The sequence below is a fragment of the Gobius niger genome, assembly GCF_951799975.1.
Source record: "Gobius niger genome assembly, chromosome: 23".
Lineage (NCBI taxonomy): Eukaryota > Metazoa > Chordata > Actinopteri > Gobiiformes > Gobiidae > Gobius > Gobius niger.
In genome coordinates this window covers 4,363,104-4,377,323 of record NC_136874.1, presented here as the reverse complement: position 1 = coordinate 4,377,323, position 14,220 = coordinate 4,363,104, and the positions used below count along the sequence as shown (strand labels likewise).

At 40.1% G+C, this 14,220-nt stretch overlaps 1 protein-coding gene across 3 annotated transcripts in view; it reads left to right on the top strand.

Annotated features, from left to right (window-relative positions):
- LOC306982191 (voltage-dependent L-type calcium channel subunit beta-4-like) overlaps window positions 1–14,220 on the top strand; it is a 33,247-nt gene that overhangs the window by 1,259 nt on the left and 17,768 nt on the right. For 2 of the 3 annotated variants that reach the window (XM_079582039.1, XM_079582040.1), the window contains exon 2: window positions 1,021–1,104. In XM_079582039.1, coding sequence (XP_079438165.1) covers window positions 1,021–1,104 — 84 coding nt within the window. Of the gene's footprint in view, window positions 1–1,020; window positions 1,105–7,855; window positions 8,125–14,220 lie in introns of those variants that run through there. The other variant, XM_079582041.1, reaches the window with a different exon arrangement.

Here is a 14,220-nt window from a genome sequence, read left to right as displayed (position 1 = left end):
AAAAAAAAATTAGGGAAAAAAATGGGAAATATTCAGAAAAAAAAGGGAAATTAATAGAGAGAAAAAAAGGGGGACTGGGCGAAATAGGGAAACAAAATGGGGGGACTGAAAAAAATAGGGAAAAATAAATTAATAAAAAAAAGAGAAGAAAAAAAAGTTGCAGAAAAAAAAATGGAAAAATTAGGAAATAATCTGGAAAATATTCAGGAAGAACTGGGATAAATTTGGGAAAAATTTGGGATTTTTTTTTGAAAAACTGGAAATTAACTGAGGAAAAAAATGGAAGAATTGAGGAAAACTGGGGGGGAAAAGAAATGGAAAAATTAGAAAAAAAATCTGGAAAATATTCAGGAAAAATTGGGGGAAAAATTGGGAAAAATGGGAAATTAATTGAGAAACAAAAATTGGAAGAATTGAGAAAAACTATGAGAAAATAATAGGAGAGTTGCACAAAAAATGGGGGAAAAAAATGGGAAATATTCAGAAAAAATAAAGCAAATTTTGGGAAAAATTTCCAAAAATGGGAAATTAATAGAGAGAAAAAAAGGGGGAGGGAAGAAATAGGGAAACAATTTTTTCTGCCCTTTGTCTGTTCAGAACAATTATCTTTTTGAGCGACTATGCAATGTACGTTTAATGCTTACCAGCACATTTGGCATATTTCTGATTCTGATTGTGCAAAAATATAATTTCATCATCGATGTTGAGAAAGTTAGGGTTCCATCGCCCTGGTCGGACGCCTTTATCTCTCATTACAGCTCATTCACAAAAAAGCTTCTTCAATGTCAGAAGATCCAGTGTTGTATTGATGATGGAGATGTTAAATCCGAGTGGCATCATTTGTGTTTTGCTCAGGCAGTGTGTAAATCCTGCTAACCCTGAAACCACCACATTCTCAACTTCATTTGTTTAATGTTTAGTCAGATTTAGACTTTACTGAACCTGTGATGAAACAAAACAAAGTAAAACTGAGGCAGATGAAACTGTAAATAAACCTGTGTGTGTTTGCTTCTTCCCCAGGTGAACAGAGGGACCTATTCCCGGAGGAGTCGCCTGAAACGCTCGGACGGAAGCACCACCTCCACCAGCTTCATCCTCCGACAGGTAAATCCCCCGCAGTCCCGCCCCGCCGCCAGCAGAGGGGGCCAGCGGCGCGCGGAACACAGAAACAATGCACCAAACGCCTGGGATAAAAATAGACTTGACTGACAGTGCCTTTACACACACACACACACACACACACACACAAACTTCACAATAATAAAAACTACTGAACGCAGAACACATTGTCTGATGTATTTAAATGAAAAACACTGAAATAATGAGGACGATGTCACACTAATGATCATTACGCTACATTAAAATGCACTGAGAGTCATTCATACAAGCATTAAATGTTAATGTATTGGAAAATTATGACATTGCTCCACATGTTTTACTGCATATGTTCATTGGAAACACCAGGATGACGGTTTAAAACACACCGACCCCATAATTGACCCATTTTTTGCCCAATTCTGTGTCGCAAATCTGAAGAAATGGATTGTGTGCTGATTATTTTCTGCGTTAGGGGCATTCATATATAGTATTTTTTTTTTTTTTTTTTTTTATTTTTTATTTTTTTTTTTTCTTTTTTTTTTTTATTATTCATTCAACATAAAAGCACAAGATACACTTACAGATAGTGCACCAACCCAAAAAACCCTCCCTCCCTCCCTCCACCCCCATTTACACTCATTCTCACTCATTCACACTCATTCACACAAAAAGGGCTTTTACCTACAGTACAGTACTCAGGCTCCCACAGTAAACATCACTGCAGTCAGCAAAGAAACAAAGTTCGTGGCACAGGAAACTGTGTGTGTTGCTGGTCCATTGACGGCACCATTTTCATTAGCTACAAGTTCATCCATAATTGTTTTAATTTTATTTTAGGTACTTTTTGTCTATTTTTATTTTTATTTTTTTATTTTTTATTTTTTTTCTTTTTCAAAAAAAAAACTATAGGACATTATCTTCACCAGACCAGGTCTATATAGGGTTCTTAAAACCAGGTCCAATCCAGATCATGTCCAGGTCGGGCTCAGCAACACACACTTTCATTTATATGTACACTCAAATTAGGAGAACAACAGATTTCATATAATCTAATCAAAATGACACTTTCAAAATAAGCATTTGAGACCATCCCATCTACTTTTGTGTTTTTTGGCATCATTATCTGTTTCAACCATATACTTTTCTAAAGTTAAGAAATTCTGAATAAATGTTTTAAAGAAAGTAATATTAAGTGAATATCTATTTTTGGCCTTAAAAATAAACCTTTTACCGAGTACAATAATTAAATTAACTAAATCATGACAGTCAATAAATTCTCCTAATGTAACAGAAACCACATCAAGCTTCATAAACAAACCAATCCTTAAACACATTTTTTCAACTTCTACCCAAAACAAAGACACAATATGACAATACCAAAACAAATGCAGGGTAGATTCGGACTCGTGACCACAAAAACGACAAACATCTGATTCTATCATATTCCACAGTTTTAGCATTTTACCCGTGGGTAAGAAGTTATAAATAATTTTAATTTGAAAGTAACGATTTTGCACATCGATAGTAGTTTTGTAGATTAATTTGAATATTGCGTCCCATGGCAACGGGGAGTCAAAGTAGTCCTCCCATTTTCCACATGTACTATATGGGGCAGCCTTCAGAGATTTCTTTATTAAATAAAAATTGTATATTTTTCTATTTATTTTTGTTCCTTTTTGCCAACTAGAGTTTCTTATTGGAGGTTTACAGACCGATAATTTAGTAGTTCCATAATTAATTACTTGCTTCCATTTTTTCCCAATTACTCCTGTTAGTTGAGTAAATGAAAAGCTGGAACAGGCATCGCCATACGTAGTTCTGAATTCATCATACTCCATGATCTTACCGTTCTCATTGATAATATCATTGACAAAAATGATTCCTCTTTCAAACATATTCTTCCAAAAGAAAGGCTTTCCATCTATTAGAATATTAGAGTTCATCCATATTATCTGCTGCAAAATGTCGTCTCTTTTTTCTGGTACATAAAATTGAAAGCACCACCATGAGTGGATTGTTTCTTTTATGAACCCCGAGATATTTCCCAGCAGACTCACTACATATGGAAAATGGGAAGGCATCACTTGGAGAAACGGATACAATTTCTTATGATACAGTACATGTTTTTTGTCCAGCAGGACACTTGTGTACCACTCGGTATTGAGATACATCTTTGGAACAATTGATGCTTTTAAAGACAGACACATAGCTTCAAGGTTTAGAAGTTTCAGACCCCCATATTCATATTCATTGTACAAAACCTTTCTTTTGATCTTTTCTGGCTTGCCGTCCCAGACAAAATCGAATACCTTCTGCTCATAAACCTTAAAAAAGTTTTGTGATGGAGCTGGTAATGACAAAAATAGATAAATAAACTGAGGAATAATTAAAGAGTTGACAATAGATATTTTACCATACAAAGTTAAGGATTTCCCTTTCCATAATTGCAGTATTTTATCCAGCTTTCTTAGTCGATTATCATAATTTACTGAACCTAGGTCTTCCAGATTCTCTGGGATAACAACACCAAGTATGTTAACTGGTCCATCTGTCCACACAACAGGCACTTTGCATTCCATTTTAAACGACGTTCCCTTTAAACTTCCGATCCTTAATATTTTACATTTTTCATAATTAAGCTTTAGTCCAGATTGCTGTGAAAAGATGTCCAAAAGATTTAGAAGGTTTTGTAAACAATGAGGATTGGGACTGATGAAGAAGCTTGTATCGTCTGCATACATTGTTATTTTACTTTCAATATTATTATTACTGAGCCCTTCAATATTTTTGTTCAATCTGACTTTTATCGCCAATATTTCCATAGCAATAATAAATAAGTATGGAGACAGAGGGCACCCTTGTTTTAAGCCTCTTAACAGAGGTATTGTCCCAGAGATGTATCCATTATTGATAATCCTACAGTTTGTTTTATTATATAACGTGTTGATCCAGTGCAATAAGGAGTCACCAAAATTGAAAAAAGCTAAGCTTTTACAAATAAAATCTAGGCTAATTTTGTCAAATGCCTTCTCCAGATCGGCAACAAAGATTAATCCTCTTTTATTTTCCGTATTATAATTTTCTATAATTTCTAATAATTGTCTAATATTGTTTCCTATGTTTCTTCCTTGTAGGAAACCCGATTGATCTTGGTGAATAATGTTTGACAAAACAGACTTTAGTCTTGTAGCCAAACATTTAGCCAGGATCTTAGCATCGTAACACTGAAGTGTTATTGGTCTCCAATTTTTTAGATAAACTGGGTCTTTATACTGACCATTTGCTTCCTGTTTCAATAACAAAGAAATAAGACCTTCTGTTTGAGAGTTAGACAAAGAACCCATTGTATATGAGTAATTGAAACTAGAAAGCAATGGTTTCTTAATCTCTTCACAGAATACTTGATAAACCTCAATAGGTATTCCGTCTAATCCTGGGGTTTTCCCTGGATGAAAGGACTTAACAGCTTCCATGAGCTCTTCTTCTCTAATGAGGCCTTCACACGATTGGCTTTCTTCTAAATTCAATTTTTTTTCTTCATAATTTTCTGGAAAAAATTGTGTAGTTTCAGGAGGGATTACCGGTTTTGAAAAAATATTTTTAAAGTAATTTTCCATTTCTTTCAACAATGTGGTGTGTGTAGCCAATACCTTTCCATTTGTTTGAATAAGCTTGGAAATGTTCTTTTTTGAATGATTTTTTGTTTGGATATTTAGAAAGAATTTTGAACATTTCTCACCTTTTTTCATCCAGATTGCTCTATTGCAATCATAACTTTTCAATAATTGTTTTTCAACTAAGTCTGCTAACTCCTCCTGTTTGGCTGCTACAAAATTCAGTTGCTCATTAGTTGGATTATCATTGCTATCAATAATTTGTTGTAAATCCTCAATTTCTTTCTTTAATTCCTGTTCTGCCATTTTAAGTTGTTTTTTTTTCCATGAAGAGTACGCAATGGCATATCCCCTAAAACAACATTTGAAGGCTTCCCAGACTATTTGGGGATTTGAAGATCCTACGTTATTTTTAAAAAAGTCAGTAATAAATTGCTTTGTTTTTTCAATAAATTCATCATCCTTTAGAAGCATTTGATTAAACTTCCAATATCCAGGCCCACGTGTATTATCTTCAATTGCAATATTTAATCCTATACAATTATGATCTGAGCGCAATTTGTCATCGATTGATATTGCAGTTACTTTGCTTAGCAATGAAAATGATATTAAAAAATAGTCAATACGACTTGCCTGATTTTGTCTTCTCCATGTATACCGAACTAAACTAGGATTCTTTAATCTCCAGATATCAATTAAATCAAATGCATCCATAACATTTTGAATCTTTTGTAAAGACTGAGGATGATAATCTATTGAAGAATTCCCTTTTCGGTCCATAACTTTATCCAGGGCAACATTAAAGTCCCCCACAGTAATAATTTCCCCTTGTTGTTTCTGCAACATTTCCCTTATTTCTTTAAAAAAAGAAGGTTCATCACCATTTGGCCCATACAAATTCAAAACACAAATATTTTGACCCTGAATGATCATATTTAATATTAACCAGCGTCCTTGTAAGTCGTTTTCCATAGAGTTAAATTGAAAATTAACTTGTTTTTTTATCAAAATCATAACACCTCTTGAATTTCTGTGACCATGTGAAAAGAAAATCGGACCATCCCATTCTTTTCTCCATTTTTCTTCATCTACATTTGTTGAATGCGTTTCTTGAAGACAAAAAATATCTTGTTTTTTTTCCTTCAGCCACATAAATATAAGTTTTCTTTTTCTGTTGTCTGCAAGACCATTACAATTATAACTAATTATTCCAACTTCATTATCGTTCTTATAAATCATGAGACCTGAGTGAATTCATTATATTTTATTGGTTCCTTTAATACCATAAGTTTCATAACCATGAAAATCTTGTAACTAAAAACCACAGTATCACCTGCTATGTCCGAGGAAATCAATATCCCCTCTAATAAACCCACAGACACACCATTCACCCCACATGCACACCCACAGCACACAGGACAAACAAACACATACCCCCCAAAATAAAACCTTCGTTGACCGTTTCCCAACATCTAACTACATTGTCCAGTCCCAGAATAAACTGAAAAGCTCCAAAACGAAATGTCAAGTCATGTTAGTCAAGCCGTCGTCATGGTGATGTCGCGATGACGCAATCACTGCGCGACATTGTTATTGTTCCTCACGTGTATCCCCATGTCTGTACAGTTCACCGTTAACGTACAGTTTATCGACAACAAGGCGAGCTTGTTGTCCCTTCTGCCTAAAGGACTTCATAATTGGAATTAACTTACGTCGTTTCTCCACCACTTCCGTTGGGTATTGGCTGGTTATGAAGAATGTAGTGCCTTTCAGCCTTTTGGAGAGAGCAAGCACTCCGTCTTTGCATTTGGAGCTAGTAAACTTCACAACCATAGGTCTCGGTTTACCATCCTCCTTGCGCTTGCCAATCCTGTGTGCTCGTTCCATTTGGATCCTCTTGACGTCTTCCTCCGGGATTCCGAGTTGCTCCTGCAGAAAGGCTCTGACGAGGTTCTCCGCGATGCTGTAAGTTTCTCCTACATCTTCGCTAATCCCCATGATCAGCAGGTTGTCCCGCATGCTCCTGCAGCGGAGCTCCAACAGGTCCGCCTTTAGCTTCTCATTCTCCGTTGTCAGTCTAGTAGTTTCTAGTTTCAGGCTTGTTACCTCTACTTTTTGCGTTGCCTGTTCCCTTTTTATTTCCTCCATTTCAGCATGATTGTACTCGACTGATCTTTTTAGTTCTGCAACGTCAGTTTTCAGTTCATCCAAAATGTCCAGTTTTCCAAGTTTTTCAACCATGGCTTGCAACATTTTTCGATCGTCCGGAGTAAATGTTGCATTTTCGTCCAGATCACTCGAAGATAGTTGATCACGGATGCGTTTAGGTTCCCTTGATCCGCGTTTTGGCATGGCTGCAGGGGAACAATAGGCCACTCAGCGTTGGAGGCTTCTTATCTTTAGCCAAATCACACTCGTGAGTAGTTATCTATCTCACCAATTGCGTAGAGGTGGATATATATAACGAAACGACTTCGATCTTATGTTACTGGTGCATTTATGCTATTTATAACATTAAATACTGGGACTTGTGTAGAGACGGTCTCAGCTCACGTTCCTCACAGCGGCCATCTTCTAAAATGAGTCTAATCATATATAGTATTTGGCGTTGTAGCATTAACTTGACTGTGTGCAGACTATGATTCAGGACTGACACAAGACTCAAAGAAGAATAGGAGCTAAACCCGATGACTAAACCCATCTCCATCCCCTCCTCTGTTATCCTCCAATCTGTGCCCGGGCCCGGTGCTGCTAATGATGCCATCTCTGTGCGAGGAAAATGGTGGTCTCTTCCCCCCCCCCTCCTCCTCCCTCCTCCCTCGGCAAATATATAAATAAATAAATAAATAACCCCCCCCTCTCTGAGCTCTGGTCCAATCAGGGCTGTGCTCTCCGCTCGCATCAGCAGCAGCAGCCTGGACGCTGGAAAGCTCCCCTCTCTCCGCCGCTCGCGCTGAGGATGCTCTCGCCTCCTGTCGGGAAAGCCTTTCTTCTTCTTCTCCTCCTCTTCCCGGTAGCGATCTCTCCTTCGCCGGTGGGGATCTGACCACCCGCTAACCCCCCCCCCGCGCTGTCGACTCCTCTCTCCTCTCTCCGTCGGATGTTGTTATTGTTATTTTCCCTTCACCCACGTCCTCCCCCCCGCGCCGGACTCCCGAGCCCGCACACCCATGCATGAGCGTCGCCGGCCGCATCGGAGGGACCACACTGGCGTCATCTCCCGCACTCCCGAGCCTTTCACCCTCTCGGACGCTTCGTAGCCTCCTCCTCCCCCTCTTCCCCCCGTCCTCCACCTCCTCCTCCTCCTTGTCGTTTGGGAAAGGAAGGCAAAGAAAAGAGAGCAGGCGGACTGGGATAGCCGACCTCCATGTATGACAACTTGTACCTGCATGGATTTGAAGATTCAGAGGCGGTGAGTGTTTATTTTTCGGTGTGTTGTCGTACAGGGGCCTGCTCGGATGCTAGCGGTGGAGGCGGATGGGCTCGGATGCTACGCGGTGCGGTGCATTGAGGGGGTTGGGTGGGAGAGAGAGGAGAGGAGAGGAGAGGAGGGAGAGGAGGAAGAGGAGGAGGGGGTGGGAACCATTAGGCTAGCGTGACGTTAAGGCTAGGAGGCATTGCGATGGAGTAAGGCTCGATTCAGCCGGGGAAATCGGGCAGAAAAAGGGGCAAAGAAAGGGGGAAAGCGTGTGGAAGAAAGGAAGGGGATTGTGAGACTAAAGCGGGGATAAATCACATACACAGGCCTTTAAATGAGGAAACACAAACCTAAAATATAGTCTGGGAGCTTCAACATCAAGCAAAGTTCATGGAAAATCTTTGGAAGTGTATTAGAAGGAAGTATCGAACACATAACCTGCAGATTAGCCAAATAAGAAGGCATTTTTCCTCCTATACAAGATACAATATACAAAAGGTTGCCCCAGGGCTTGGAGATGGGAAGAATAAGGCTAAACCAGGACTAAACCAGGACTAAACCAGGTCTTCAGGAGGGAATATGAATGTGAAAAAGCATGTGGAGCAACTGAATTAAAGGTGAAAGGCAAAGTGATGGAGAGTTTGGATTCAAATGAAGGAGAGCAAGCAGGAAGATGGAGGATTTAAGCAGAAGAAAACATGTCTGCCTTATTAGTTGGAAGTTAGGAGAAGCCTTGCAGTACGAAATCAGGGAAAAGACTGAACAAAAACCTGCATTTTCATCTCCCCTTCAACTTCCCTTTCCAACCCGAAGCCTTAAACCCCGGTAAAACCAGCGCTATGGTGAAAACTCCGGGGTGTTTTTTGTGTTTTTTCCCCCCCGTGTGTCGTGGCGCGTGACGTCGGGCGTGACGCGCGGCGCCCGGTTTCTCGCTCAGAGGCGGCGAGCGTCGTGAGGTCATTGTGTGCCCGATGACTCACATGTGCTACAGCTGCATCCGAGCCCGGGCCCCGGAGAAGACGCAGGGAAATGATGAATGCTGCTCAGAGCGCGGGGACGTGCGGCGGGTTTGGAGGCGGGGGATGAGGGGGATGAGGGGGATTCAGGCGCCGCCGTCGAGATGTGGCTCTGGTAGAAATGATGCACCTGATGGGGAGGGGATTGAAGGAGCGAATCCGGCAGAAAATGAGGTCCAATTAGTGGGAAGATGGTGGAGCTTTGTGAACAGTGTGATTTGAAGGTATTACAGCAAACAAGGATGTATTTAAAGCAATGAGGGACAAGCTGGACTAGTATCAAGATAAAATGATGCCACAGTCTTCAAAAAATGTGATTGTGCAATAAAATAGAAGAAACTATATGTTGTGTTAGAAATGTAGGGTATAGTGATGAGTCAAATACATGGAAGTACAAATCTGCAGTAAACAATGACAATATGGAGGGTGAAGCAGTGGATGGATCTGTAGAGTCGACCAAGACAAGCATTTACTTTGTTTTGTTGTTTTATATTGAATGTGGGGTTAAAGGGATCATTCTTGGTCAACCCACAGTCCCAAATATTTGAATCTATCAGTGCTTTCAACCAGACTTCCATTGGAATAGTGCAGTGGTTCTCAACCTTTTGGAGCCGCGGCCCCCATTATAACAGGTAAAGGGGTTTGTGACCCCCCGCCCGGGTCACACCGTGAGAAATAGGAACATTAGCCTATATAGTTCTGAAAAAACAAAGGAAAAAAAACAAATGGCTGAAATAAATTCATCAAATTATGAACAAATAATGGCACTCTGGTAAAATTGTGAACACGAGCTACAATAAAATATTAGGTTATACGCGAATATTGTATATCAGAGGTCTCCAAAGAGGTCCCACAGGCCACATCCGGCCCACGTGATGATTCGATCCAGTCCCTGACTTGTAGAGCACAAATTCATGAGTATGTCAAAAAAATCAAAAAAGTAAGTCTCTGGCCCATTCCTAAAGTCAACAAAGAGACTCATGGTGAGGCGTCTTTCCAATATTACGGCCCTCGAATCTGGAACCACCTGAGGAGGAGCTCAGGGCTGAGGAGGAGCTCAGACCTGAGGAGGAGCTCAGACCTGAGGAGGAGCTCAGACCTGAGGAGGAGCTCAGACCTGAGGAGGAGCTCAGACCTGAGGAGGAGCTCAGGGCCGAGGAGGAGCTCAGACCTGAGGAGGAGCTCAGGCCTGAGGAGGAGCTCAGACCTGAGGAGGAGCTCAGACCTGAGGAGGAGCTCAGGGCCGAGGAGGAGCTCAGGGCTGCAGAGAACGTTCATGTCTTTAAGAGCAGCTCAAGACCCACCTTTTTAGCTTAGCTTTTAACTGACTATCTATTTATAATCCTAATATATAAAATATATATATGGGAGGTTGTGCCAGGCGTATTGTTTTAAATGTTGTAATCTGTAAAGCACTTTCTAATACCTTTCGGTATGAAAAGCGCTTTATAAATACATTTGATTGATTGATTCCTGTGTGGAGTCCAGAGGCCAGAATACTCACTCCAGCCACAATGTTAGAGAGTAAACAATGGTGTTTGAGAGGATGGATGAAGAATAGGCCGCAGTCTGGATGTCTTATACAGGAGAAGTGTGTTTACCATCGGAGACACGAACTCGAGACATTGTGCTTTCTCCTAAAGAAAGCTGGGGACAATCTTTAGCAAAATCTTAAATATAATTGTGTTAACTACGTTTCAGCAAAGACTGTGTCAAATGTGTCACTATAAAATAAGACAAACCCCCTGGAAATTAGTCATAAAAGCTTCAGTTCTATCAATTCATCACCACCAGACCTGGATCCAGCTCAAACAGGGACTAAACTGGTTCCAAACAGCCACAGATTTCTCTAAATTATGTTATAAACCATGTCTAAAAACACATGTGCCACTTTTACTTTAGCTAATTCGAACTAACCGTGGCTAACAACCCCAGACTGACCACATGTACTCCTACAATCCCCAAGATGCAACACTTTTGTACATTTCTTCATCTCTCCGCCTATAGATATATTGTGGTCCAGTCAGCGTTTGTTTCTGCTGTGTGGGACGGCCCGGCCCTGGCTAAGCTAAACCATGCTAACTGCTAACGTAGCGCTCCTTGTGCTGCTGTGGCTCGTGTAAAGTGCTTAGCTAGTGATGACTGCAGCATCGACCGGCCCGGCTAATGGTCTCTCCTAATTGAATTGTCATTAGCGGACGGTGGGCAGGATTGAGAGAGCAGAGGGGGGGGGTTAGGCTGGGGCGGGGGCAAACGTTTCAGATTTTAAACATTGTATGAGTCCAGGATGAGCTAGAAGAAATAATGCTTCCAGTGCAGGTTTCCGACCGAGGGGCCAGTTTATCAAGCACAGTGTGAAGGTGGCGACTGTTAAAGGTCTGTTCTAACATATAGCACAGCCTTTAAAGGTCGGGAATGGAGGATTTTGTGTGTATATTTCATTAACATGACCTATAGAGCAGGGGTAGGCAACGTCAGGCCTCCAGCATCTGGCCCTCAAGATGATTTAGAGGAATATTTGCTCACATATCAATCAAATACCTGATGAAAATGCTAAAAATACTGCAATTTCCTTTATTTCTAGAGAGAAAAATATCATATTATAACATTCTGAATCGAGTGGTAAAATCTGAGTGACAGTTTGAGCTGGAAATGTGTTACTGTTTGATTTTGCCATGTAATAATAATAATGGCTTACAGTTTAAGCGCTCCACTACAAGTCACTACAAAAAGTAAATATCAAGCATTGGCTTAAATGACTTGAATTGAGGAAGTGTATCTTGTTTTGAGCGGTTTTCACTCATTTAGACACTTTTCCTGATCGGACCAAGTTTACTTTGCTTGTTTGAGGACATTTCAGACCAGTTCTAGGGTAAATCTCGCTTGAAATAAGAAAAGTAAAATTGCCAATGAGATAAGACCAATTTTCTTACCCCATTGGCAAAGAAAATGACCTGAAATAAGGACGAAATGTATCGAAACGAGTCAGAAACATCTCAGAACAAGTGAAATAATCTGGGACAAATGCCCAAGAACTTCTTAACTAGTCAAAACAAACTAAAATTTGGATTATTGTGCTCAAATTGAGATGTTTATACTAGTCTAGTTAATTACTTTTTGCAGTGTAGAAGTAGAACCAGTAGAACCGAAAATAAAAAAAGTAACTTGTTTACATTAATAAATTAAGGATATGTTAATATGTTAATGGGATGATTGGAGGGTCTTTCATCTCCCCCTGGTGTCTCTGGCCAGAAAACCACAATTGCAACTTTCCTGCCTCTGGGTCGGAGTCACCAATACACACTAATAGAATCAGGAAGAAGAAGCTAACCGGCTAACGGGCAAAGCTAACTACGGGCTAACCCCACTTAAACAGTATTTACAGCCAAGTCTGAGTGACAAAAAATGTGTAATTGGATGTAGTCAGCGTAGTATTTACTCTCACGGACAATTAATGAGTAAAAAAAACATTGTCACCTGCAGTGGCGCTTATGGCCTATAGGGGCATGAGTTTCTTAGCTCTGCTTTAAAATGTAGCCTGGCATAGGCCGCAGCCACTTTCTCTCTGTGTGAAACTTCAGTTCCAAATAAACAGTGGAGCTATGCTGCCTAAAATGAGCCCACCCACAACTTCCTAGGCCTCAGGGGAAATGAGACACATCGCGCTGAAAATCGGTCATTCAGTATCGGTAATCGGTATTTCATATATTTTATGATGTAGACCAGGGGTTGGCAAGTTTGCTCGGTGGAAGGCCAGTTTTCTTCATCGTCAAAAGACCAAGGGCCAAAAGGATCAATTATACAAAATAATCTGAATTAAGAGAAACTTCTGCTTGTTCCAGTGGCAAGAATAGGTTTCATCTGTTTTGAGGCCAGACCAAATCCACTCAATCTTTAGATTTAATCTCTTAATTCAAGTAGATTTAAATCATTTCTTAGTATTCTTAGAGTAGTCTTTTGGGATTGACCGTATTTTTAACATTTCTAGAGTACTTTAACAGGCATTTGAGCTCTGATTTGGATCATGATATTTCTCAAAATCATCTCGAGGGCCAGAGTTTGATGATGGAGGGCCAATTTTGGCCCCCGGGCCTGAGGTTGCCTACCCCTGCTGTAGACTTTTGTGTATAACTTCGCAACCATAAGTCATAGAGACCTTTTTTGTTCTTTTAAACAAACTCCATTTGAAGTGCCTACTAAGCATTAACATCCTAATAAATCAGCTCTACACCTTCAATAGAGCGCCCCCTGCTGTCACAGTTCAACACATTTTACAGTTTAGAAGCCTGATACACAGAATTTTACACGAGCCATTATTAAAAAAAACATCAGCCTTAGAAAAAGTCATAAATCTAAAATAATGATTATCTCGATCCTGTGGCCAAAACCAGTCTGCAAACACAAACTTGAGTCTTTACAGCTTAAAGTAAGGCAGGTTGAGTTGTAATATCACAGATTTGTAAACCACGAGGAACACATACGATGTCTGAACACAACTATGAGGGCAGCTTCCATTCGTTTAAAGAAATGGGGAGGGGGAAAAGCCAGAATTGATGCCCTTGGTGTCAGTGGTCCACAGCAAAGCAGAGTCTTGCATTAGCAAGAACAAAAGCAGAGTTCAGGATGTTCAGTTCAGAGACTTTGAGGAGCAGAGCTGAGGAGACTGAGGAGACTCTCGGACTGGCAAACCATGCAGGTATTTCTCCTGAGAATAAGGATAGTGATTTCCCTCCCTTTGTATTCTTTGTTCAACTGATCTTTTTGGTGATGAGTTTCATTTCTGATTTGAGTGTTTGAATACTGACTTCTTTATCAATGTTTAAAGTTATATGACGGACGGAGCCTTTTTGTGTAGTGTGAGGTCCTACCTTCAAGTTCAAATCTCCAAATGTACAATGTTACTGTAGCTACTGGAGTAATCAAAGTTTTATTTATGTTTTCATCACATTTTTGTCACGTGATTTGCTTTTCCTCTTCATTTAAAGGGATATTTCAGGATGTTTGACATAGGGCCTCATTTCCAAGTGATCCAGAGTGTTGCTGATTTCTGGACATTTTTTTATAATTCATGCAG